The sequence below is a fragment of the Thermobia domestica genome, chromosome 13, assembly GCF_964235325.1.
Source record: "Thermobia domestica chromosome 13, izTheDome1.hap1.1, whole genome shotgun sequence".
NCBI lineage: Eukaryota > Metazoa > Arthropoda > Insecta > Zygentoma > Lepismatidae > Thermobia > Thermobia domestica.
The window spans coordinates 145,961,642-145,985,514 of record NC_137466.1 but is presented as its reverse complement, the minus strand read 5'-3'; the positions used below and the strand labels follow the sequence as shown (position 1 = coordinate 145,985,514).

General features: G+C 34.8%; 2 protein-coding genes across 2 annotated transcripts in view; one reads left to right on the top strand and one right to left on the bottom strand.

The window, feature by feature from the left end:
* LOC145668620 (2-phosphoxylose phosphatase 1) overlaps positions 1-19,906 on the top strand; it is a 34,803-nt gene extending 14,897 nt beyond the window's left edge. The window contains exons 3-4 of the mRNA XM_081736659.1: positions 2,244-2,408; positions 7,701-19,906. Coding sequence (XP_081592785.1) covers positions 2,244-2,408; positions 7,701-8,980 — 1,445 coding nt within the window. The 3' untranslated portion in view covers positions 8,981-19,906. The remainder of the gene's footprint in view (positions 1-2,243; positions 2,409-7,700) is intronic.
* LOC145667814 (protein GVQW3-like) lies at positions 11,937-12,383 on the bottom strand. The gene has a single exon (XM_081735246.1). The coding sequence runs from the start codon at positions 12,381-12,383 to the stop codon at positions 11,937-11,939; it is 447 nt and encodes a 148-aa protein (XP_081591372.1).
* Positions 19,907-23,873: the final 3,967 nt, after the last annotated feature.

Sequence of the window (23,873 nt, the reverse complement as noted above, 5' to 3'; positions counted from 1 at the left end):
TAAATTGTAAATTAAGCTTAGCAAAATGGAAATCTAATTTGGCTGGTTTTTCTATAATTCCGGAATTCCGAACTGTTTTGGGCAGATTTTAACATGGGCAAAAACTGTAAAACTGTCATTTGTCATCGTAGTTGGGTAAAACAGGGTGTTCTACTCACAATAACTACTTCTCATTATATATTTCCCTTGTTATTCTGTTAGGTCGCTGAACCGATTTCAAGAAGCCCACCTTATTTCTAATCGTTTTTGCTCTGATATCTGTTGACAGATGAATGAACTGAATAGAGTTTCTATATAAGACTTCCCTACCTTTGCATAGCATAATGGGCGCTCATGAGTTCGGAACTCACGCTGTGCGCGAGTTTCAAGTCATTATGTGAGCGTGAGGTCGAGTGGGCATAATGTCGAAAGGATGTTATGAGCTTGATGTCGAAAAGATGTGAGTGTAATGTTGAAGAGATGCTGTGAGCGTGATGTCAAAAATATGTTTTAAGCATGAGTTTGAGTGAGGTTAGTCCAAAGGGGACACCTTTGGCAACGGTGCAAGAACTTACGAGGTCAATTGAGTGCGAGTTGCAAATCATGATGTGAATGTGGGTCGAAATAATTTTTTTTTTTTTTTTTTTTTTTTTTTTTTTTTGAGTGTGAGGTCGAACTGTGTGATATCGAAAAGATGTGAGCATGAGTTTGAGTGAGGTTAGTCTAAAGTGGGCACTTTTGAGTCTCATTTTATGAGAGAGCATAATCTCTTACTCGATTGATGCATTGAATGATATTGAACTAGCTTTCCCAACGTCGAAACTACATAATACGAAATCTATTTCTCAAAATACGGGCTGAAGTACTGGGACGACCACGCGATTTAGCAATTCGGCAGCTAAGCTTCTTAGTCAGACAAAATATCTTATTTGATTAATTTTCCAAACATAGCTTGTAGAAAAGAATGTTGAAACTATGAATGTAATGTACAGTAAGAGTATTTTTGATGCCATGCTTCTATTTATTTTTTTCAAAGTAATATTTTTCCGTTGCCTGCAGGTTTGATATGCAATTCGAAAATTCCAAATCACAATGTACGTAACTCAGGAATTGATAATATATAGTTAAACAGCCCATATAATATTGATAAGTTGGTTGCATAATTTAAACTTACAGGTAAACAAGGCAATACCAGATCGAAAATTAAACAAGCCAGTCAGCCCCATTTCGAATCTAGGAATCACAAAGATTGTGAAGTTTTTGTTACCTTTAAAGAAGGGGAGGGGGCACGGTGGCTCAGTGGTAAAGCGTTTACCTCTGCTGCGTAGGATACGTGGTTCGATCCCCGGCGAAGTAAGTGTGGTGGACAACATCGTGTCCGTTCTCTTGGAGTACTCCCCTTTCCTCCCACATTATCATTCCATCAATTGTTTCACCATTCATTCATTCACTTGCCTTAACAATCCATTTTTCTTAGCCTAAAGGGCATAATCGTGGGACGTTAAACGGAAATATTTCACTTTTTGTATATATATATAACAATATCTCTGACTACGCACGTACACTTGACCTCCATATTTTCAACCTTGTAAACAAAGCCAAGAGTTGTTTCTACGTATACACCATTTTCTGACCTCAAGAAGTTTATTATTATTAGTAGTAGTAGTAGCGGTATTTATTTATTTAATTTTACAACTTTATTATCATTTCGCGAAAGAGTTACGCATATAGAGGATGGAATTCAGCGTCCCTTGTATGCTTCGAAGCTTTGTGAGATGCGAGACTTACTGATTAAGGAGGATTCCTAATCATTTCTCGGGATTGTATACCCACCGGGAATCATGCATACAGGAAGCATGCCCGTTAGCGACTCGGAACATTAAGCTAAATATAATATTCTATCTTCCTCAGCAGTTGGGGAATAAAATTCAGTAAAACTGTATGTGATACTCTTTCTTCGAATACTTGCAAAACACATTAATAAAAAATTATTTTCTTTGTATTTTTCGTAAAGAATCATTGTATTTTTTTTTCTTTGCCGTTTCTTTATTTTCTTTGGTTTTTCAGATCTTTTGAAATATATGTATTGAAGCTTTGAAGAAGTGTAACTACAATTTGCTTCTGTCGCTAACAAAACTGTCTTCCAGTGTTGCATAAAGTTGTGATCAAAAATAAAATTTTATTGTGTGATTTTAAAGTATCAGATCAGTTGAATAATAGTTCTTCCACGTCTTTCACAAATTAAATGTAAATATGATTTCTAGGAATGTACAAGTACATTGGACAAGAAGAACCTGGGTCAACGTCACGGCACACTGGAAATGATGTACCGGTCAGAAGCTTCCAAAGAAGTATAAAACTAGATATCAAAACAAAACGAATATTTAAGTTCTGCAATTCACCAGAAGAAATTGTTGCTGGAAGTGAAGGTAAGTGTTTCTTTTGTTACTGATGAGAGAGGAAATGAAATACTGATTCTAATAAGCAATAGTGATGAAAAGTTTCTGTTTTCAAAATTTATGGAGCTAACAATTGATATTTTTTTACTCTAATCTCTTTTATTTCAGACTATATGAGTAGGTGGGTGTTAAGTATATGCTAGAATAAAAGTCTTGGATATTTATAATTATAAAATTATTCTTTTCAGTTGTAAATAAATTCTTCATCTTAAACTCCTAAATGTAATTTTATTTGTAGAGGCAAATAGATGTTGGAAAAATCAGTTGTTTCGTGTATTGTATACATCTGTTATGTATCTATTTATGAGGACTTAATTTACATTAGGCAGCCGCGGTGACTCAGTGGTAAAGCGTTCAGCTGTGGTGGACAAACACCGTGTGCGTGGGTTTCCTCGGGATTCTCCCGTTTCCTCCCACTTTATTCACTCCCCATTTTCATTCATTTCTCATCATTACCGTCTCCTTTAGCCTAGCCGGCATAATCGTGGGACGTAAAACTTAAAGATTTCATTTATTTACAGAAATTTCATTTCATTTACATTAATGTCATACTAACGAGAAAAAAAAATCAAATAAAGTGAATAGTGTATAGTTCCGAACTCTGCGTTCAAGATCTGATAAAGTATTTCATGAAGTTTGAGACAGAATAATGAAAACACTTGTACATATACGAGACTAAATAATTTCCAGTTACCTTTTAATAAAATCGTAATTTCGATGCCTCTTTCACTATCACTAGTATCCTCTACGGAGTATATAACCTGGAAGTGTTACTGATGCTTTTCTGAATGGAGTAGATAATTACTGATGCTTTTCAACCGAGTGTCACGAACGGAACTTTTCAAAGTCCACTGCAAAATTTCCTCGAACTTAGATTACCACACGTAAAATACGCTCGGAAACGTTTGAGAATAACAAAAGTATTTTTTGCACATGTATTTACAGAATTAAATCATCGTTAGAGTTGCCAGTCACTATATTAGGATATTACTTACGAAAATTACTTACGATATTACTGTTCCCTGTTTATTATTAGGATGTTATTAAAGATGCTCAAACTTGTAAAACAGAAATTCTCTAATTAGACTTACTGTACCTTCGACTTGGGGCTTTATATCACACTCGGAACACAGCACTGCACAACCTTTCAGGGTACAAATCGCCATCCATATATATCCCTATCAGCAAATATTGTTGTCTGTCTGGTGCGTCATGATTATTATTTTTCTATTACACAGAGCGATTCAGGAAGAATGTCACATAATTTGTGAGGTGATTCTATATGTGAAAATAAACCGAAAAGTTCTCTGAACATATGTCCGATTTTCGTTACGGAAATGGAGCGGGTTAAAGACCACACACACCCATGAATGATTATGAAGATAGGTGTGAATATTACTTAACGAAATGCCGTGTAGGCGCTGTGGTGGACAGAATAATGGTGGGATAGATGACTGATCCATCCTACAAGAAGCGTGGTGGTTTTCCAACAGAGGCAGCACGGTGACGTCGCATCGAAGGGACAGCTGCAAGTGTGCCCAGTGTGCACTTTTGGAAGACATGACATTAGAGCAACGACGGCAAATTTTCGTGCAACATAATGGAGCACCAATTCACTGTACCAGACAAGTATCTGAAGAACACATTTCCTCAATGATGGATTGGCCGTGGCGGACCCATTAACTAGCCTCTCAGATCACACGACCTAACCCATTAGACTTCTGTTTATAGGGCTGGTTAAAGGAGGATGTGTGCGCTACGAAGGTGGATTCTTTGTCGCTGGCATTACCCACGCTGTTGCCCACGTTAAACCCTGCCGAGATGATGTTCGATGTGCAACAAAACACACCCTCCAACGCGTTGACAAGTGCATTGAGATGTGTGGGGATTTTAGAACACCTCTTGTAGGACGGATCAGTCATCAGTCCACCGCAGCGCCTACACAGTATTTCGGTAAGTATGCAACCCGCTTCAGTTCCGTACCTATCGAAAATCGGACACATTTTTAGAGGACTTTTTTGGTTTATTTTCACAGAATCACCTCACAAATTATGTGACATTACTCCTGAATCACCCTATATATTTCACAAACTTAACTGTTTCCTTATTCACTTCGGATTATTTCTTGAAGTGCTTCTCAGTTACCATTTCTCTTTTTTTTCTTTTTATTCTCGTGAAAAAGAACTTTAGCACTTAAGATTCAAAGTCGGTCGATAGTTTTTTACTAAGGAATAGGAAAACTAGACACAACTTTCATTTTCCTTACTCCAATAATGTTTTCATATCCATTAACATTGAACTAGATGAATGTTTAGTGAAGTCTGCTGAATCGAATGTTTCGGTACAGTGACAATAACTGTAACATTTTATTGTTTGCTGTGATTTATGATTAGGGCTCAGATTTTTATGTGCTAAAAAACTGTAAAATATTTATTTTTTATGTGCTAAAAAATGAAAAAATATTTGCTAAAAATTCAAAAAAATATTTAACAAAAATAACAAGGAAAATATGGGAAAATGCCCAACATAAAAAAAAAGAAAAAAAATACTGGTGCTCACAAATAGCTCCTATTCATCAATGTCGAAATTCCATGGGCATTGCAGTGAATAACTAACGACTTTTTCAAATTGTCCATCGTAAAGTCATGCCTATTGTCACAGAGTAATGCCTTATATTGAGAAAAATAAATTCTACATCACACGATGTTAACATAGCGTATTTGAAAAAGGGCATATCACAAATATTCACACTAACAACTTCACTTGTATTTTGGCTTCCCATACTTCAGATATTATATATAGGGTTTTATAGCCAATGTTTTTCTCAAACAAATCCTTAAATACTTCTTCTTACGACTTACGGTTTCCGGTTTTTAATAAAACCGGTTTTGCACATCTCGAATAAAAATATTTATTTAGTAACGGTCACACAATACTTTTGAAATTCTTTTTTCTTCTTCTATCTTAGGCGTAATATCTCTTCATTTTTTATTTTACTTTCTTTATTTTCTTTCTTCTACCGTATTCCTAATCAATATGTTCTTTTTAAATATTTTTCCAAAACTAAAGAAATGCCTTGTATAAAGTAATTATTTATGTACAAAGATGACTGAGTCTGTTTATACGATTTGCTCCCCAAATCATTTACATTACCTGAAATCTAAAATTGATCAGCAAACGTCAACAAGTTTCAAGGAAGCAGGTGACACCTAGCATAGAGATGGAAGATTTCAAGATTTATTTTATGTGTGGGAGAAATTCTGTTCAGAGCATGTAACAGATGATATGCAAACTATGTTTACGGAGTCTGTGTAACTGCTTCGCGATCCTACTCAAGGTACACAACCTACCCACAACGATTTATCTTGTAAGTCTAATGAAGGATATCAATAAAAAATCAATGCATCTCCTTCAAGTCACAGCCTCTTAGCCTGTCGGTACCAGTGCGACATGTCATAGCCAATGCAGGTCCAGTGTAAATTCTAAATGGCAAAACTGTGTGTCTAGTCCATTCAAAAGAAATTTGTTCTGACCAAAAAATTTCAGAGAAAAAACAAAATTCCAAAAAGAGGAGCTTCGATTCCCTGCTGTAGTAAGTTCAAACCAGCATAGTGACTTCTTATGTTAAAAAAAAAGAAGAAGAAGAAGAAGAAGCAAAAGCGAAGTCTAAGAATTGAAACAGTTCACGTGAGGCAAAAGCAATTTGTGAAATTGATACAGAAAATAAATATCGAACGACGTGAGTGTCAAAAGAGTAATGTAAGATCTCAGCACGTCCATTCCGGAAATATGTCAAGATGGGTGCAGTGTACTAAATGTAAAAGATGTTTTCATGTTAGTTGTGTATCCAGGAAACGTTGTGAGGATTTTGGAATTTTCTATTTTCATAAAATGACTGAATCCGATTCTGAGAACGAAAGAAACTTTTTTGTGTGAGATAGCTAAATGAAAACTGAAGTGATATCTGTTCAATGATGTAGAATAAAGTTGCTTCCTATTCCTATAAAGTAGAATAAAGGGTCTTTCATACAGTGAAAATAAAGTAGGTTCTACAGCGAATTTTACAGTTTTTCGATAATAACTTCAAATAATCGAAAAGTAAAAACGCAGTGCACTAGACATTACTATTTTGCATGTGATACCGTTATCATGACTTACCTATCTGCTATTGCTGTGCAGATATTTATACACCCGCGAATAAATGCCAGATCTATAAAGAGCTTCAAAGCGATAGCAGATAGAGAGATACGACAACAATATCACATACAAAATAATATTCTATACCGCATCGCGTTCCCACTTCTCGAATTCTTTTGTTTGTTTCGAAGATATTACAGAAAAACTAAAATTAGTGATAGTTTAACTTCGTTGTATGGAAGACCCTTAAAATATGATTTTCTGCCAGATTGGACTTTTATGTATGAATATAAAGGTACATAAGCATAGCTTCACATATTTTTCCTTTTATAAATGTAACATTTTACTTAAAATGTAATCATATTGTAGTTTCCTTTTACATGTTTATGCAATTCTTTATTTTCATTGAATATTGTACCTAATTAAATAATACTTAGTAACAATATTACTTTGATAACACTAGAGTAGTGATCATATCAATGTAAATTTAATTTTACCAAGAAAATGTAATACGAATAAACACAGTAACCTATAATAAATGTCACCTAAAATGTGTGACCACTACTTAATATAAAAGTGACTACAACTAGAAAGAAGTGGCCACTACTAACAAAACTTCTCTTACCAATGAAAAATTGGCACATGTTCTTAATGCTTCCCTTAATGAATGAAAGCTGTGCTTGCATTGAAAGAGAACAAAATTTAGTTTTCCTTTAGATGAATAAAAACCACCACTGTAACATTTAAACACAAGTGACGAAAAAATATCAAAATCAAAATTTCCTTAAGGGTGTCCACTAACAGCCCAGTCACCCTATGCTAATATTACTAAAACTTTAACCTTTGTAGAGTTATTAGTATTATGTAATTACAAAAAATACATATCATGCATTGTTGCCTTAAATTAATTGGCTTATCCTTGATACGAAACTAAGAAAGATAATAATTTCTATTATTGTTTTTGATAAGGAAGATTTTGTAATAATTTTCTGCAGTGGGAACTGTACTGCACCGTACTTACTGTTCTGAAGTGTTTAAAAATTACTGTAAATGGAATGTACTCATAATTTTAAGAAAGTGTTAAAGAAAACCTAGTTTAAATATAGATACGTTCTTCTTTTGTAGGTCAAGTGAATAACAATTACACCCTGGAAGGTATTCTAGTGTTATTGAGGCATGGAGACCGAGGACCGTTATCACATATCAGGAACATATCTTCCGTGAATTGTGCAATGTCGTCTTATACCTCCATTCGTGCGTACAGTAATTTTCTTCAGAATATCACTAAAGCTCCTGGGTTTTCTCAGTTTCTAGGACCATTTCACAATTTCCCTCTTCTCCCGTCGAACGAATGTGCTCTTGGGCAGCTGACTTTGGTAGGTGTATCCCAGCTTCATAAACTTGGACATGTGCTACGAATGGTGTATAGTGATAAATTAGGCATAGGAAATGGTACTTTAACAAATGATGATATCGTTGTATATAGCACTAGATATAGGCGGACATTCCAGAGTACGTTAGCTTTCCTATACACATTTCTAGCACAAGAAGACATGCAACGTGTTGTCCTGAAAGAAAGTCAAAGTCTGGCATTTTGTTTCAATGACTGTGTGTGTCCAGCTGCTGAAACGTATAGAAAAATATTTACCGTAGAGAGTTCGGAGTATCTAAATTCACATCCTGCAGTGATGAAATTGGTAAAGTTTGTGACGTCTATTGTATTTGAAATGCCACATGAAACAATGGCGTCAAATCCTCATTCCTTACATGATGCGTTGTTAACCTATATTTGTCATAATTCTCCACTGCCGTGCCTCAATTCTGTGGGAGAACAGGATCTCTGTGTTCGAGCAGAACATGTTTCCAGTCTTTTCACGTATATTGATTGGGAATCCAGACAATACCTTAAAAGCCATAGTCTTAGAAAAAGTTGTTTATTGCGAGCTTATGGGTTGTTGAGAAACATAGTTTCTTTTATTTTGCGTATTGTATCTGAGAAAAAGCCAAGAATTGTTTTGTATTCCGGCCATGATAAAACCTTACAATACTTAACTTTTGCGTTAGGCATTTCAGATGGCATAACACCTCATTATGCCTCAAGATTAATTTTCGAGCTGTACCGAAGAAAAGGCAAACCCAAAAAAGAGAGCCCAGTTGCGAGAGAGTATTATTTTAGAATTGTATTTAATGGCAAAGATTTAACAAGCCAAGTTAATTTCTGCAAAAACTCAATAATTCAATATATTCCTGACAAAATACCAATGAACAATAATTCACTCCCAAGAAAACAATCAAGTTACCTATGTCCAATAGAATCTGTTATTCGATTCTTACATGATGATTATTTTCATATATTTAACGCTACTAATTTCAAGGATTCTTGTGTTGTACGTGATTCTCAGTAAATAATCCAAGTTACTACTCCTTTAATTTAAGAATGCTCTTTTAACTGTGTAGCAGGTTCTTTCTAGTTATAATGTAAATTATGTAATGATATTTGTCGGATCAAAGTTATTAAGTTATTTATTTTCTATTGTGGAAGAACCAATTATTCAGAATCATGTGTGTAAGATGATGATATAACACAGTCCTATTCAAATTTACGTTCCCTTTTATTTCAGTAGTCAGTAAGTTCTACATGAATTCACCTAATAATTTGGTCAGCATGTCGGTTTCCATTGTATGTTTCTATTCTGGCTTTTTATAGTGGAGTTCAATATCTTTTGGTTCAAGTAATTTCTCAGTTGCTTTACAATGTACGCCAGAAAGTAAATTTCCGTAGAGTGGTAAACACAAAGAGAACATAATGACATTTGAAGCGTATATTGCCAAAGGTACACCACAGGTGACACTGCTTTTCAACATATTCACCACCGGAATTGAAACTCATGTCATACCGTGGAATTAAGTCTTGTATTCCGGTATCGTAAAAGTCAGCCGCTTGGAAATGGAACCAGTGTATGGCAAACGTCTGCAATTGTTCATCACTGCCAAAATGCTTACCAGCTAGGAATATCTTGAGATGTAAGAAGACATACAAATTGCTCTGAACAAGATCCGAGCTATACGATGGATGACAACCGATCTTCTGCAGTCGTTGCACTGAGACGTGTTTGACCACTCACCATATGTCTCGGATGTGGCTCCGAGTGATTTTCATGTTTTCTTAAACCTCAAGAAATTCCTGAACGGTAAACATTTTGATAATGATGAACAATTGCAGGCAGTTGTCATACAGTGGTTCCACTCTCAATCGATTTACTTTACGACATCGGAATACAAAAGTTGATCCCACGGCATGACAAAATGTCTGAATTCCGGTGATGAATATATTGAAAAGTAGTGTCCCCAGCGTTTTGTCTGTGGCAATAAATGTTCAAGGTCATTGTGTCTTTTTCTGTGTTCACCACCGACCGTAGGGAAATTTACTTTCTGAACGTACCTCGTATAATTGACCCGGGGGTATTTTTCTACTGTAAAGTACCTGGATTGCCTTGAAATTGCTTGGATTATCGTGTCCCTGTGAAGAAACTGTATGAGAGAGGACTCTACAATTTAAGGTGGCATCCAAATCGCCGTAATGCGTTCAAATTTCCCCCACTAGAATTTGAACCCAGGACCCCGTGGGAACCAAAGACCCAAGCGCTAGCTAGCCACTAGACTAGCGTTGAAGTTATGTTCTCAAAGGGGTTCATTTTAGATAGCAAGTCTTGTGACATTCCTTATTGTGTCCATTCACTTCTTTTTACACCTTATTTAAATTTTGTTTACTGCCATTACTTTCCGGTTATGCTAAGGATTTAATCTTAGCGAAAAACTGAGAGAAAAACCAGATATTTTTTCACGGCGTTTTGAAAATAATCATCCAAGTACGTCGTCTTTATTGAAAAAAATTATTTTGCTTAGCTGGCACGTATTGTTAACTAGACTGTACAAAGTGTTTTAGCTGTATTGCTACAGTTCTAAGAGAAGTTGTAGTACTTCATTAATTAATAATTTCTGAACTATAGCAAACTAACTGTAAACTTTGTACAACTTTTTATCTCAGATACAAACGCTCAATATTTTTCGATCTTCATCCATTACAGTAGATAATTTCATTTCTTAAAAATCGAATTTATAAATGTTATCCTTTGTATACGTCCGAGTCATTCAAACATCAGGTTTTTTTTTCCTATTTTTTCTTTCTTGATACAGTTTTGTATAATTACTAATATATCGTTTGCTCGGTTTTTTTTTTTTTCGTTTGTGTTATATTCAGATATATTATTAACTAAAAAGATCCATATCATGCAGTGCGCTCAATTTTGTTGCTAATCGCTCAAAAGATGTTTAAAAAGTAATCGAATTACCACTTACTTTGTAAATCAAGTTTGGAATGAGACGTGTCTACAGAGATATGTTATATTATATATGGATAGGTACAGGATGTGTCCCAAAAGCCATGAAATATATTTTTTAAACAAGGATTTAGTAACAAGATATGTACAAATGGTTAATATTCTTAAAAGTACTGTCCATGAGTATCTACACATTTTTTCCACCGACTCTCCTATGCCCGGTACGTCCCCTCGAAGGCTTCGACTTGATTCTCCCTTAAAGCTGTTGTCACAGCCTCTTGGATAGCCTAGGGGGGCGCGGTGGCTCAGTGGTAGAGCGTTCACCTCTGGTGCTTGGGGTCCCGGGTTCGATCCCAGCCCCCGCCAAGTGAACTTTGTGGTGGACAAACACCGTTCTCGTGGGTTTTCTCGGGGTTCTCCCGTTTCCTCCCACTTTCTTCATTCCACCATTTCACTCATCTCTCATTATCACCGTCTCCTTTAGCCTAACCGGCATAACTGTGGGACGTAAAACTCAAAGATTTCATTTCATTTTCATTTTCTCTTGGATAGCCTCAATGCTGTCCAAACGGCGTCCCTTGAATACTTTCTTGATTCTGGGGAACACAAAGAAGTAGGCCGGAGCGAGGTCGGGACTGTGTGATGGCTGCGGCAGCGTTGCCATGTTATGATTTGCCAGGAACTCACGGATGCGCAGAGACGTGTGGCTGGGCGCATTGTCGTGATGCAACAGCCAGGTATAGGCGATGTCTTTTGCACGCGAATGACACTTTTCCTCAATCTTTCCAGAACACCCACGTAGTGGACTGCGGTAATGGCCTATCCTTGGCGACTGCGGTAACGCAAAATCTTTGTGAACCACACCCTTTAGCATCGAAAATGACAATCAACATGTTTAATTTGGATTTGCTCATACTCGCCTTCTTATGTTTCGAGGACGCCGGAGTGTGCCATTTCGCAGTCTGACGCTTCGTCTCTGGGTCGTATTGAAATATCCACGTTTCATCACCGGTAATAACGTTCAAATAATCCGGTTCAAATTCCACACCTTGTTCAGTTCACTTGCGATCAACACCCGATTGGTCTTTTGCTCGTCTGTCAACAATATGGAGACCAGCTTAGCGCACATCTTTCGCATGTTCAATTCTTCCGTAATGCGATGCACAACGGTTTTCGGAATGTTCAGAGTGTCAGCTAATAGCCCAACACTAATTCGATAGTCAACATTGTTGAACGCACACGAATCAACTTTCATCATCTTGACTTGTTGATGGCTATCCAGAGTGAGGTCATCATCTACTCCTTCCTGGCCCCTCTTAAAGTTCTTTATCTGCCTCGTAACTTGCACATAACGAATGAGAGTAGACTCCCTGTAATCTTCTTTAAGCAGTTCATGAGTTTCTGCATTGGTTTTGCCGAGTTTTGTGCAGAACTTGATCGCCCAACGTTGTTCGAAAGTATCCTCCATGACGTGGTCTCAAAACAGGGGTGCACTAAATCAGCGATCCCTGACGCTACCGATGCTCAGAGCAGACTAGAGTCCGCCCACCTAACTCAACACGCCGAAAGTTCTGCGACCTGTCAGAGCGCGGCAAAAAAAAGTGTATTTCGTGACTTTTGGGACACACCTTATATGCGAACGTATACTACTCAACTCGTGGTTACAATATACTGATTTAATCTTTAGGTTATGAAGATATGTGTGTGTATAAATGTGCGACTGTATATATTAACGAGCAGCTTTAATCATGTATCTACTATTCATCCCAAATAATTATACATTTGTATCCGTTTTTCAGTGTTTCTCTGAAAAACTGAACTATTAAGGTGAATAGTTACTACATGTTAAGTACAAACTTACCTTGCAATTCTGGTAGCTTAAGTACATTTGTATATTTGTAGCCTGGTATAATATACAATATATTTGGTAATGAGAATCTTTCTTTACAAGCTTATTACCGTTTAGTTTTGTTCGATATTATATTATTGTTATTATTATTATTAGTTGTTCTAGTTCTTTTCTAGATTTATTGATATTTCTCAGGTAGCTATTTTTTGTACAAATACGTTAGTTTTCAAATTAAGTGTACGGTTTCGTTCCTGTTCAAGATGTTGATTATCATGTCTAAAATTTGCAATTGAAAAAAAAAAAAATTGTAAGCTAATATTAATGAAATTTTGCAATCTTTTTTGAACTATTTGCTATGAAAAATTATGACAAATTAAGACTACTTATCAATTTCCACGTACATTTTCCCATTTTTGTCAAAATATTGGTACAGTTTACGAAATGCCACCTAATAATTTGCAAGTACTAAATAGTCATCCAGAAAATTACTGTTTATATTGCGCCGCAATATTTTAAATAAAACTTGCGGAGCACCGCGCAAACTTTCTCGATTTATTTATTTTTATTGAGTCATGAGTCATGTAAACAAAACAATTATAGCCGTTTCGAATAAAGAAAAATTAAGTCCCAACAAATAATCACCTCTGTCAATGAAACTTCTCTTGTGGATTTTTTCAGGATCTGTCAAGAGAGCAATTGCTTATGCCATAATGTAGGGTTGTTAATGAAGTGTCTATATATTAAAATTCTAGGTTTATATGTTTGTAGTCAAGAAAAGTGTATACGTTTGTGAACAATTTTTGTGTAGATTGTTCAGTTCTAATTTAATATTTTAAAAATATGGCCGTTATTTCTTAATTACATTTTTAAGGGTACACTGGTAGTGCAGAAATTTTTCATTCATAGTTATACATTCCAACACTACACATTTGTATACGGGATAGTATATATCTCTCTGGCGTTTTTTTTCATGGCCAAATGATAACGAAGAACAGAGGATAACCATTGCTCTAGTCTAAGATGAGTCTTTATTGTATGGAGTGTTTTGCCCAATGAACACCATATATCACTGACATTATAATTAATTGTGTGTGTAATGTATGTGGTTATTACGTACTGCATGCAAGGAGAAAGAAAACACTGATCATACATGAATTGGAATCTCCAACCGGAAGTAGGCTCAAATCTTGCAAACGGTGCGAGATATTTAAAAAAAAATCGAAAAAAAATCTCCCCTTTATGATACCCCTTGCCGATTTTTATCAAGACATCCTCCACTTGTGTCTGTAAAGGGACATGTACAGATGCTGTGAAGAAGCTGTAACAAGAAGATTCATGCTCATATGTGAATGATGCGCTATGTAGAGAGCGCAGGTTAAGCTAGTTATTTATGAAAATGTTACAATCGTTTCTCAAGAAAATCATTTAAAGAAAAGTAAAACTTCCTTCTTCTTCTTCTTCTTCTTCTTCGTATTATTATTATTATTATTATTATTATTATTATTATTATTATTATTATTATTATTATTATTATTATTATTATTATTATTATTATTATTATTATTATTATTATTTAAGGACGAAACATCTAGTGCTACACTATAGGGTGTCAATAGTATATTTATGAAACATGAAGAAGATTGTCGTCAAGAAAATAGCAATTGGAGAATCTTATTAAAATCTTGAGTCTAAAATTTGAGTCGATATTTTAGACGGTGTGTAGCCTTTAGGTTATTTTTCGGGCATGTAGCCTCATGAAATTTGCAGACCTGTTTAACTTTGAATTCAGTTTTGTTCACAAATACAAGATTTCACTTCTACTGTCGTTTGAAAGTAAAACTACAGAAAAGTGAATGGCGGACGATGAATTGCCAAATGAAATTAATTAAAGAGTTGAGGAAAGTAATATCATAAGTAACAAATGAGTAAAACATCTTATGAATGAAGCAAATAACAATTGTCTGCCCTTTCATCGTGTTCTTTATAGGTGCGATTTTAACAAAATTCAGTGAAAAAATTGCGACTGGATCGAAGATCGAACCTCGGGCCTCCTATTTATGTTTCACTTCCGTTTAAACCACGAATTTCCACTAACATGTAATTTTGAAATACTATATTAGGTGTTAGTGGAAGATATCTTGAGTACTGAAAGTGAGTAGATGATTTCAAGATTGTGATGATATACAATCAATACATTTCAAAGTTTCTGTAGTTTTACATGTGCTTGCAAGTAATTCAAATGACATTGTAAAAATAGAAGGGGAGAAATATTAGCTTTCTCAGATATATAACATTATAAAGTGAGATCATTAATAAAATAAATGTATTCTTGTTTGCGATCGCATCGCGGCCGAACTGGATATTTATGGTGTCATTTTGATTAAAATGTGGATAATAAGGGAGGTCAAAACTTCCTGCCAAAAACAGAAAGAATATTTCACGGCGCAACAGTGAATTCATTAGTTAACACATACAATACCATCGAGAAAACGAACAAATTTAGGAGGGAAAGTCTGGTATACTATGACAGGGTGTCTATCGGTCACGAATGTCACAAAAAAGTCACGAAATCAGAAAACGGTCATGAAAGTCACGGAATTTAGCTTTTGGGTCACGATTTTTTTAAACTGTACAAATGTAAGTACAGATTGAAAAATTTTGTTCTATAAAACGTCAAAATTCACCACCAAAAATGTCTATAGTCGGCTTTAGACGCTACCAAATCGCAAGCAAAGTACGTTTCTATCGCATGCATGAAAATTCGACCTAATTCGTACCCAAATTCGCTCTTGAAAATGTTAGGAAATTTTATGATTTGGCAAAGAAAAGGTCACGAAAAAGTCACGAATTTCATTTTAGAATTTTAGTAGACACGCTGTATGACCAACGACAGACTTTGAGCAGCAGGTGAAGAGGAAATTACACGGAAGCTGCTAGACAGCGAAGGAAACAAGTGAACATATTTAGCGCTTGGGATGAGCTTGGTTATGACCACTCCATTTGTATAAAATACGTATCCTAAGAGAAAAAAAGCTTTATATATATATATATATATATCTTTCAAATATTTCGCACAAACCTGTTGTCTCCGTGCGAAGAACGGACGTTCCACTAGTACGACAATGAACAACAAATTTTATTTTAACTTAAGACGCCAGGCAACAGTATGTAAAAATTCAGAATAATCATTCAAATAGGTCCGTGACTAAGTTAACAAGAAAATAATTTACTAATCTATTGAGATAAAAAAAAAAAAAAAAAAGGATTTAAAAACATCATCGAATTAAATCTAGTGAAGGACACGCTGGGGTACAATCATTTATTCACGTAGTCATTTATCCTGTTCAACTTGGAATTGACTGCATCTGATAGCTAATCATTGACCTTGTATAGTATCTCCATATCTGTTTAATGTCCCTCCAGCTTTATCTTGCCTCAATCCCAGGAGATTTGAGTTTGTGGTGGACGACAACGTATTCATACGTTTTCTTAGAGTTCTCAGGTTTCTCCCACATTCTCATTTCACGAATTCTTTCATACTGATTCACGTTCATTAATTATCCATCTTCTGTAGCCTAAAGAACATAACCTAGAGACTAAAACATTTTTAAAAAAACTTAATATCTTATATTTTCTGTACCATTTATTATTTTTACACTCTCAGGACCCTAGATCAAACTAATTATCTCTTAATAGTCAATAAATATCTTAATAGGACGTACCTTATTCTGCTACTATTACGTGTACTCATAACCGCAGAAAGTTTGTGCTTCATATTTTTCAGATGCGTTGCTAGAGAGAAAAGAAGTACTATGATGTAGCAGGCAGGAGCATTCTTATTTTAATTAGGAAGCCTTTGCTCACGTTAGAGGCGATTGGTTTTCTTAAGGGTTGGAGAATGTGAATGCAAGGGTAGTACCACGGCAATATTTTTAAGGCAGAATCATTTCTTGAACTTTTAAGATATAATGTGTGAAGCTTAATGATGTTACTGGAGTAATCCAATCATCAAAACTGACCAGTGTTTCACTTCAAAATGATTCTTTAAACTTGCCACGCTCAAATCGTCCCTAGCTGGTTTCCTTTATCAGCAGAAAATTTACTGTAACCACATTCATAAATATCACTCCAAACAAATTATAAACGGCACGAGTAAGGTGTCGACGAGACGCGTTGTTGCCATCGCAAAACTTGCATTGAAAATAAATACATTTTGCTAATATGTATCACTAGCAGCGTTCACCCCGCTTCGCTGGGGTCACCCCGGAACGCAATAAACTTTGTTACTTAGATAATTTTTACTTTTTCGCTTTCAAGTGATATGATAAAAACCATAGAAGATTGGAGTAAATGTTAACATTATATCGCCTGTCATTTATGTTAACCCGCCCCGCTTCGCTGCGGTCATCCCGGTGCTGGCATATTGTAAAAGTGTCTGTAAAAATAAGCAAATCAATTAAAAAATTTTAAACAGAAGATTCAAGCTATTTTCCGCTGTATATCGCCTGTCATTTATGTTAACCCGCCGAGTGACACGGTCATGTGGGTTGCATATAAATACGGTTAGATTTAGCTATGATGAGCTAACAAAGGATTTGTACGTTATGGACACTTGAATGGTCAATTATCTCAAGACACTGGTAATTGAAAATTAAAGTGATATGATAAAAACCATCTAGGGTCCAAATCTTAATAACCCCCCAAAAATGAAAGAAATTGGTTCAGCCGTATTAGCGTGATGAGCTAACAAAGGATTTGTACGTTCTCTTTTATATATATAGATTAATACATGTAATAACATAAAAAGTATTTAAAGTACTCAATTTAAAGTAATTCAATACATTAAATATGGAGTTATAAAGATCAAACAACGTGTTAACTAAGTTCCTACATCGTTTTCTATGAAAGAGGATAAACAAATTGCAACAATATGTTTCTTTTCAGCAGGTTAACCGGAATACCTAGAAAGATTTATTGAAGTAGTCTTCTCATACAACAAAGAAAAACATATGGGCTACTTCAAAGGTGTTCCGCTTACTTTCAAGGCGCCTGAGAATGATTTAGCCGCGCAGACTTTATCATGTTGCCAATACGTCACGAAAATTTCCTACTGGGCCGGCTTAAAGCCTACTGAACCTCATAGATAAAAACTTACCCTAATCTCTCGAACAAGACGTCGGTTTTATATATATATCCCATTCGACTTTATCTCATAATTAAAGGTGTTAATTATATTTTTTCTTTACTAATTAGATTAACCATTGTTATAATTAAGCTTTAGTAAGAGTGCCAATTTTGAGAGGAATATGGTGGGTTATTGTTAGATTGTTCACCTGTACTTTAAATGGTCTCTAATTGGTTTCTAAGCCCTGCAAACTTTTGTTGAATACCATTTATTACCATTAGATGCAAAAATTTTCCAGTTATAGAGGTCAAAGGCATCACATTTAGTGAAATAATCACTAAATTCGCAGCTTTTTTTTTTTTCGGTCGTTTGATCTTGCTAACTCACCCTGCATCCCCCTCCTTGTCACATACTGGAGAAAACGAGGCAGGAGAAAAAGAACCCGAAGCACAGCAGAAATGATGAGAGGGGAAGAAAGGTAGTGGATAGGATTCGGGTCTCCTCCCTTTCTCTCTCTCCATTTTCTTTTTCTAAGGATTGACCTAGATGAGGAGTGAAAAGAAAAAGTTGTTTCTTTTCCTCTGATGTGCAAGAGATACATAGTGAATGCTTCGTATGTTTTCTTATTTTCTGCAAATTCGATACAGGTGCTAGATACTTCAGTATTACAAAAGGTTGTCAGATAAAACTGAACAAAAATGTGTAATTTATCTTGTCATATTTTTGGTATTATTATATTCAATGTTAAACAGATTTTTTTTATTATTATTATTATTTTTTAATTTCTCATAAGTTTTGTAGCCACACGTATGTATTGTAAAGCTATTCCATGTATTGCATTATACAAACTTACGTTGATGATATGGCTATTTGTGTGAGATATTGTCACGTCAAAACACCACGTTTATAGTAGTGGGTGATCATAGAGTTGAAAAATTTGTTGTCAGAAATCTGAGTTACTGTTCCTTTACAGAAATCTTCAGTTAGATTTTTTGTTTTGAATGTGTGCGTGTGTAATACAATATAATGTTCAAGATATACCTTATTTGTCAACAACCTAAAAATATGTTAATATAATCTTCCTTAACTTCTCATCTAAGTACCAATTATGTTTATATTAAAAAAAAAGAAAAATATATATATAGCAAAAACAAGTGTTTTCATGTTCGAGATCAGGAATTTACAATAATTCAAAGTACAATATATTTCTTGTGCTTAAAATTTTAATCTAAAGGTGCCAATTAATGTAATAATAGTATTAGATATGCATTTCAGATATTCGTCGTATTTTAATGATCAAACGAATTATCAAGGATGTAGGTTGGAAAATATTGATTTATATCGGGAGATTTTTTTTCAAATATAAAATTTCTAGTTTTAAATATAATTATTGTTAATTTCTAGAAAACAGTGGTTAAAATAACCATGAATTAAAAATTGAATCCAGGGAAATTTTTGAAGATTCTGATTGAAAGCCAGAATTCAGCGCATCAGTAATACAATATGAGCTGATATGTAGAGTTTTATAGATATCTGTGCAAAAGTATATTAATGTTTTGTTTTTCCAGTGAAAGAAAGAAAATATACTGAAATATGCCTGAATTCAAGATTGCTTCGTCTACAAAAAAGAGAGAAAAATACCTTCCCTATATAAATCAATCATGAACTATTTTTATTGTTAAGATGGTGTATGGAATCTATAGGCGAATATTTTACTATTTCTTGTATGTGGAACAGACATAACTTTTTAAAAAAGAATATATGTGTATGTAAGGATGAGCTATGATGTGTATAATCACTTCTAAAATTATTTATTAAGAGAATTCCAGTAACGATATGAACTCATAGATGGCGATGTGTGTTTGCACATCTGATACAGGTATAAGAAAGGTAAATAAATATGTATTTACAGAAGACTGTTAGTTGTAGCTTTTCATTGCGTGTATAATAATGTCTGTGATGCAAATAGTCAAGTTTCATGACAAACTAGATTGTAAAATAAATAAATATATATATATATATTCGGTTTAGAATGTCGTTACATTTTATTTTAGAATTCTGAATTTTCCGTTTTCTAGGATACTGATCCAAGGGTTGGACACAAAATATGGCAGCAGTATTCTCATAATAGACTATCACAAGCTTGGCAAGCGAGGATGACAGTCTTATGCGATTTAATTGTTTAATTGCAAGATATGGTTTTGTCAAGTTCTAGAGCAGTGGTCGCCAAACATATGAAGATTCTTAGCTACCAACCAAAAAACTACCAACTTCTTAATAAAAATCTTACATTTGTTTATTACCTATGAAGTAGAAGTAGAGGAATCAAAGTTAGCCAACCGGAGCATTAACGCAATCTACCAAAAATGTCCCCGCGAGCTACTAGTAGCTCGCGATCGACGGTTTGGCGATCACTGTTCTAGAGGATTGTCCAAGAGCCCTGAAGACATATTTATGAAAATAAAACAGCTTTTAGGTAAAAATTTGGAAACTGCATAAGGCTGTTTACTGAGATCTCTAAAGGTTGTGACGATGCATCTGTTAAGGCAAGAAAAATGTTCAGGACTAAATCCACCTAGGACGAACTCTAGATCTCTTTCGGCACTGCTGAAGAGGAGATATTGGCACATCCGCCATATTGACCCGTTAAGAATTCGTGCGATTATGATCGCTTTGTCAAGGTCAAAGAACAGGGTAAACTTTCGAACTTAAGAAATCCATTTTTATCCTTTAGGGCAGTATTTGCAGAGCATTAACAGTTGAACCCATCGATGGTATGATGGCAGCAATAAATACCATAGAAGGTGATAACATTGGGGAAGATTTCATTGGAAAAATGTAAATAAGTCTTCCTTTGGTAATTCATTCAGAAGTCAATACTGCCATTAATTTTTAACATCCAACCTTTGGAAAATACATAAATTTAAAAACATTTAACATTTTGCATTTCCTACCTCTATACGTTCTTTAGTTGAATTTAATCTTGTGCTCTTGAGTAAATGCAATAATAACAATAATAATAATTGACGAGGTTTGTATTAGTTTTTTTAAGTAGAACATACGAAGTAGCTTCCGAACTCATACTTTATTGAAGAGTATTGTCTCCACGCTTAACTTCCCTGTTCGTATTTCTTTAATTGAATCGTGTTACAGAAATATTTACAAGAAGCATATGCGTCTGTAAAGAAAAATTAAGCAACAGTACACTCAATCTACTACTTAACGATTCATATTTTTTTTCGTACATAGTTAACAATAAAAAGTTAATAAGTTAAGTTAATGAAAAAAGAACTTTTCTATCTTCACGAAAGAAATAAACATTTCTGAAAGCAAATTTTAATCAAAAATAATAATTGCCGAACAGTTTCACCAACTAACTAAACATCTTGGCTTCATGAGACACAGTACCAAGGTAGTTAGTTAGCGCAACTGTTACACAATTATTATTTTTAATTAAAACTTGCTTTGTTCAGAGGTTGTTTTTTATTTCTTTTGTGAAGTTACTAAAAAAAAGCAAAGAACTTTTCCAGCAGAATAAAAAGTATCAAATATATTTGATTGGTATCATACGACATACTTTACAACGCCTTAAAAATTTGTTTTTCTCGAAAACTATGCATGATAATTTACCTTCAAGCATGTCATTATGTACACTCATGTCCAAAATTATTGTCGCATGTGTATAAATACGTATGTATCTGCAGGAATATAATTTGCTAAAGAATTCGCCCGGTATTTCTTACAATGTTAATATGTGTATAATCGGCAAAGATATGTATGTGGCAAATTTCAAGTCAAAAAAGCAGTAAATAAGAACAACAAAACGAAAATAAAACCTTCTTGTCCATTTAGCAATATTTCATTTTACTCAGCATAATTTTCGTATTTATAATTATTTTCCTATGAAATTTACCAAAAATATACATTTCCCGATTATACACATAGTATCAGTATTAAAAGTATTCTGCAAAATCATTATCAAATTATATTCTTATAAGAAGACAGTTATAGATATGCGACAATAATTTTGGACATGAGTGTACATCTCGATGTGATCTAATGATTGATATACGAAGGGCAGTCAAAAAGTTCCCGGACTTTTGTTGTAGCTCTTTATTACTACAATATAAGTAGACATTTACTTAAGCTCTTTCAAAGGAGGTACCTTCGGAACATACATACTTATTCCACCGCTCCTGTCATTGCTGGAAACAGTGACTAAAGTTCTCTTTTGGTATCTTCTGAAGTTCAACCGTCGATCTCTTTGACGGCTACTTTTGAGGTCCATTTTTAGCTTTGGGAAGAGCCAAACATTCCTTGGTGCTAAACCATTTTTAAAGCTATCCGAGTCTCTGAAGCTGCTTTTTCCTCATTTGCATTAACTTGATGGTTGAGCGTTGTTCGATCTGTGAAATTGCGCCAAATGATTACTGCACACTCCTCCGTTCAGCTACACTTTATTCGTACACTGCCTGTTAGACGTGTTGACATTTGTTAGATTCATAATTAGGCAACCTAAGGACTGTAACTGCAAGATTAATTGTGATTGCATTAGAAGTCCCAACACTACAAGAACATTTTGACTGCTCCTCGTATGTCTTATCTTTGGACAATCTCGTAGTACAAAACCAAAAATTGACATTTAAAAGGTGGTCATGATTTTAGGCTATATAACATTAACCATACTATATACATTCATAATGAAAAGCTTGATTAGTGTATACTTCAGTCAGTTTCATCTTAATAAGTGACGTGATTATCGTATACCATACACTTTTTTAAGTTAACAAAAGAAACTTGATGATCTCAATTTTCTCGAAAACTACGCATGAGAGTTTACTCACCCATATCATTTTGTTCAGCTCAATGAAATCTATTGGTTGTTAAATGTTTTATATTTGGACATTTTTCTACGCTAAACGCTAGTAACATTGTAAAATATCCCGTATTTACCGTGAGATGATTTTATGAACAGTGGCGTATCCTGAAAATTTATTAATGTTTACCACAGGTTGGACAGGATAATATCTTAACTGTACAACATTAGTTCTCCCTATATCCTATATTTCTGAGCATCTTATCTGCATTCGTAGATAAGAACTCTATTCGGAATGTATATGCTAATTATAACTTAGTTTATGTTAGGCCCTGTCACAAATAGATAAACAGCAGCAGGGTGGGTCAGTAGCAGAGCGCTCTCCTCTGGTGTTGGGGTTCCTGGTTCGATCCCGCCCGCCAAGTGGGCTTTCTATAGGACCAGCACTATATGTGTGGGTTTCTTTCAGGGTTTTCCCTTTTACTCTCACTTTCTTCATTCTATCGTTTTGTTTGTCATCAGCTTCACCGTCTCATTTAGCCTCGACGCGTACTCATTAAACAACGTTGCACATTAAACACAAAAATAAATTTTTTTAAAAAAATGGAATACTGTTTATTGGTAGACACAATAAAATAGTTAATAACTTACCATGAAGTGTGAAGTCTGTTTCCTCTTACTTTCTTGTAATTATTTGAACACAAACTCCAATCTCGTGGTCTTTCTCGTAAAGTTCGTTAGATTTGATTCTGAGTTCCGCGTCCCGTTCAACAGCAAGGCTATATGAGACTTGAATCTACAGCTTCTGTGGGATCCGAGCCACATTAGTTCCCGCCAGGAATTGAATCCGGTCTCCCCATTGTAAATTCGGAGTAAAACCATCATAAAATTCGAAGCGTACATGTTGTTTCATTTGACAGAATATTTGTTTTTCAATGAAAATCAGAGTTAAGGAATAGAGGCTTTCCTGTCCTTGTGTGAATCAACAGTAATCTTGCTTGTTTTTAGGGAGGAGACGGAACCCTCTACCGAAGCTGTCGTATATCACAATGACAATCTACGATGCACTTCGAAGATCCACACTTTTCTTCAGGGCAAATAAGGGCTACTTAAATTCAACTTTATTGCTTCTACGCAATAAAAACACCCAAATTAAAAAAAAAGAAAG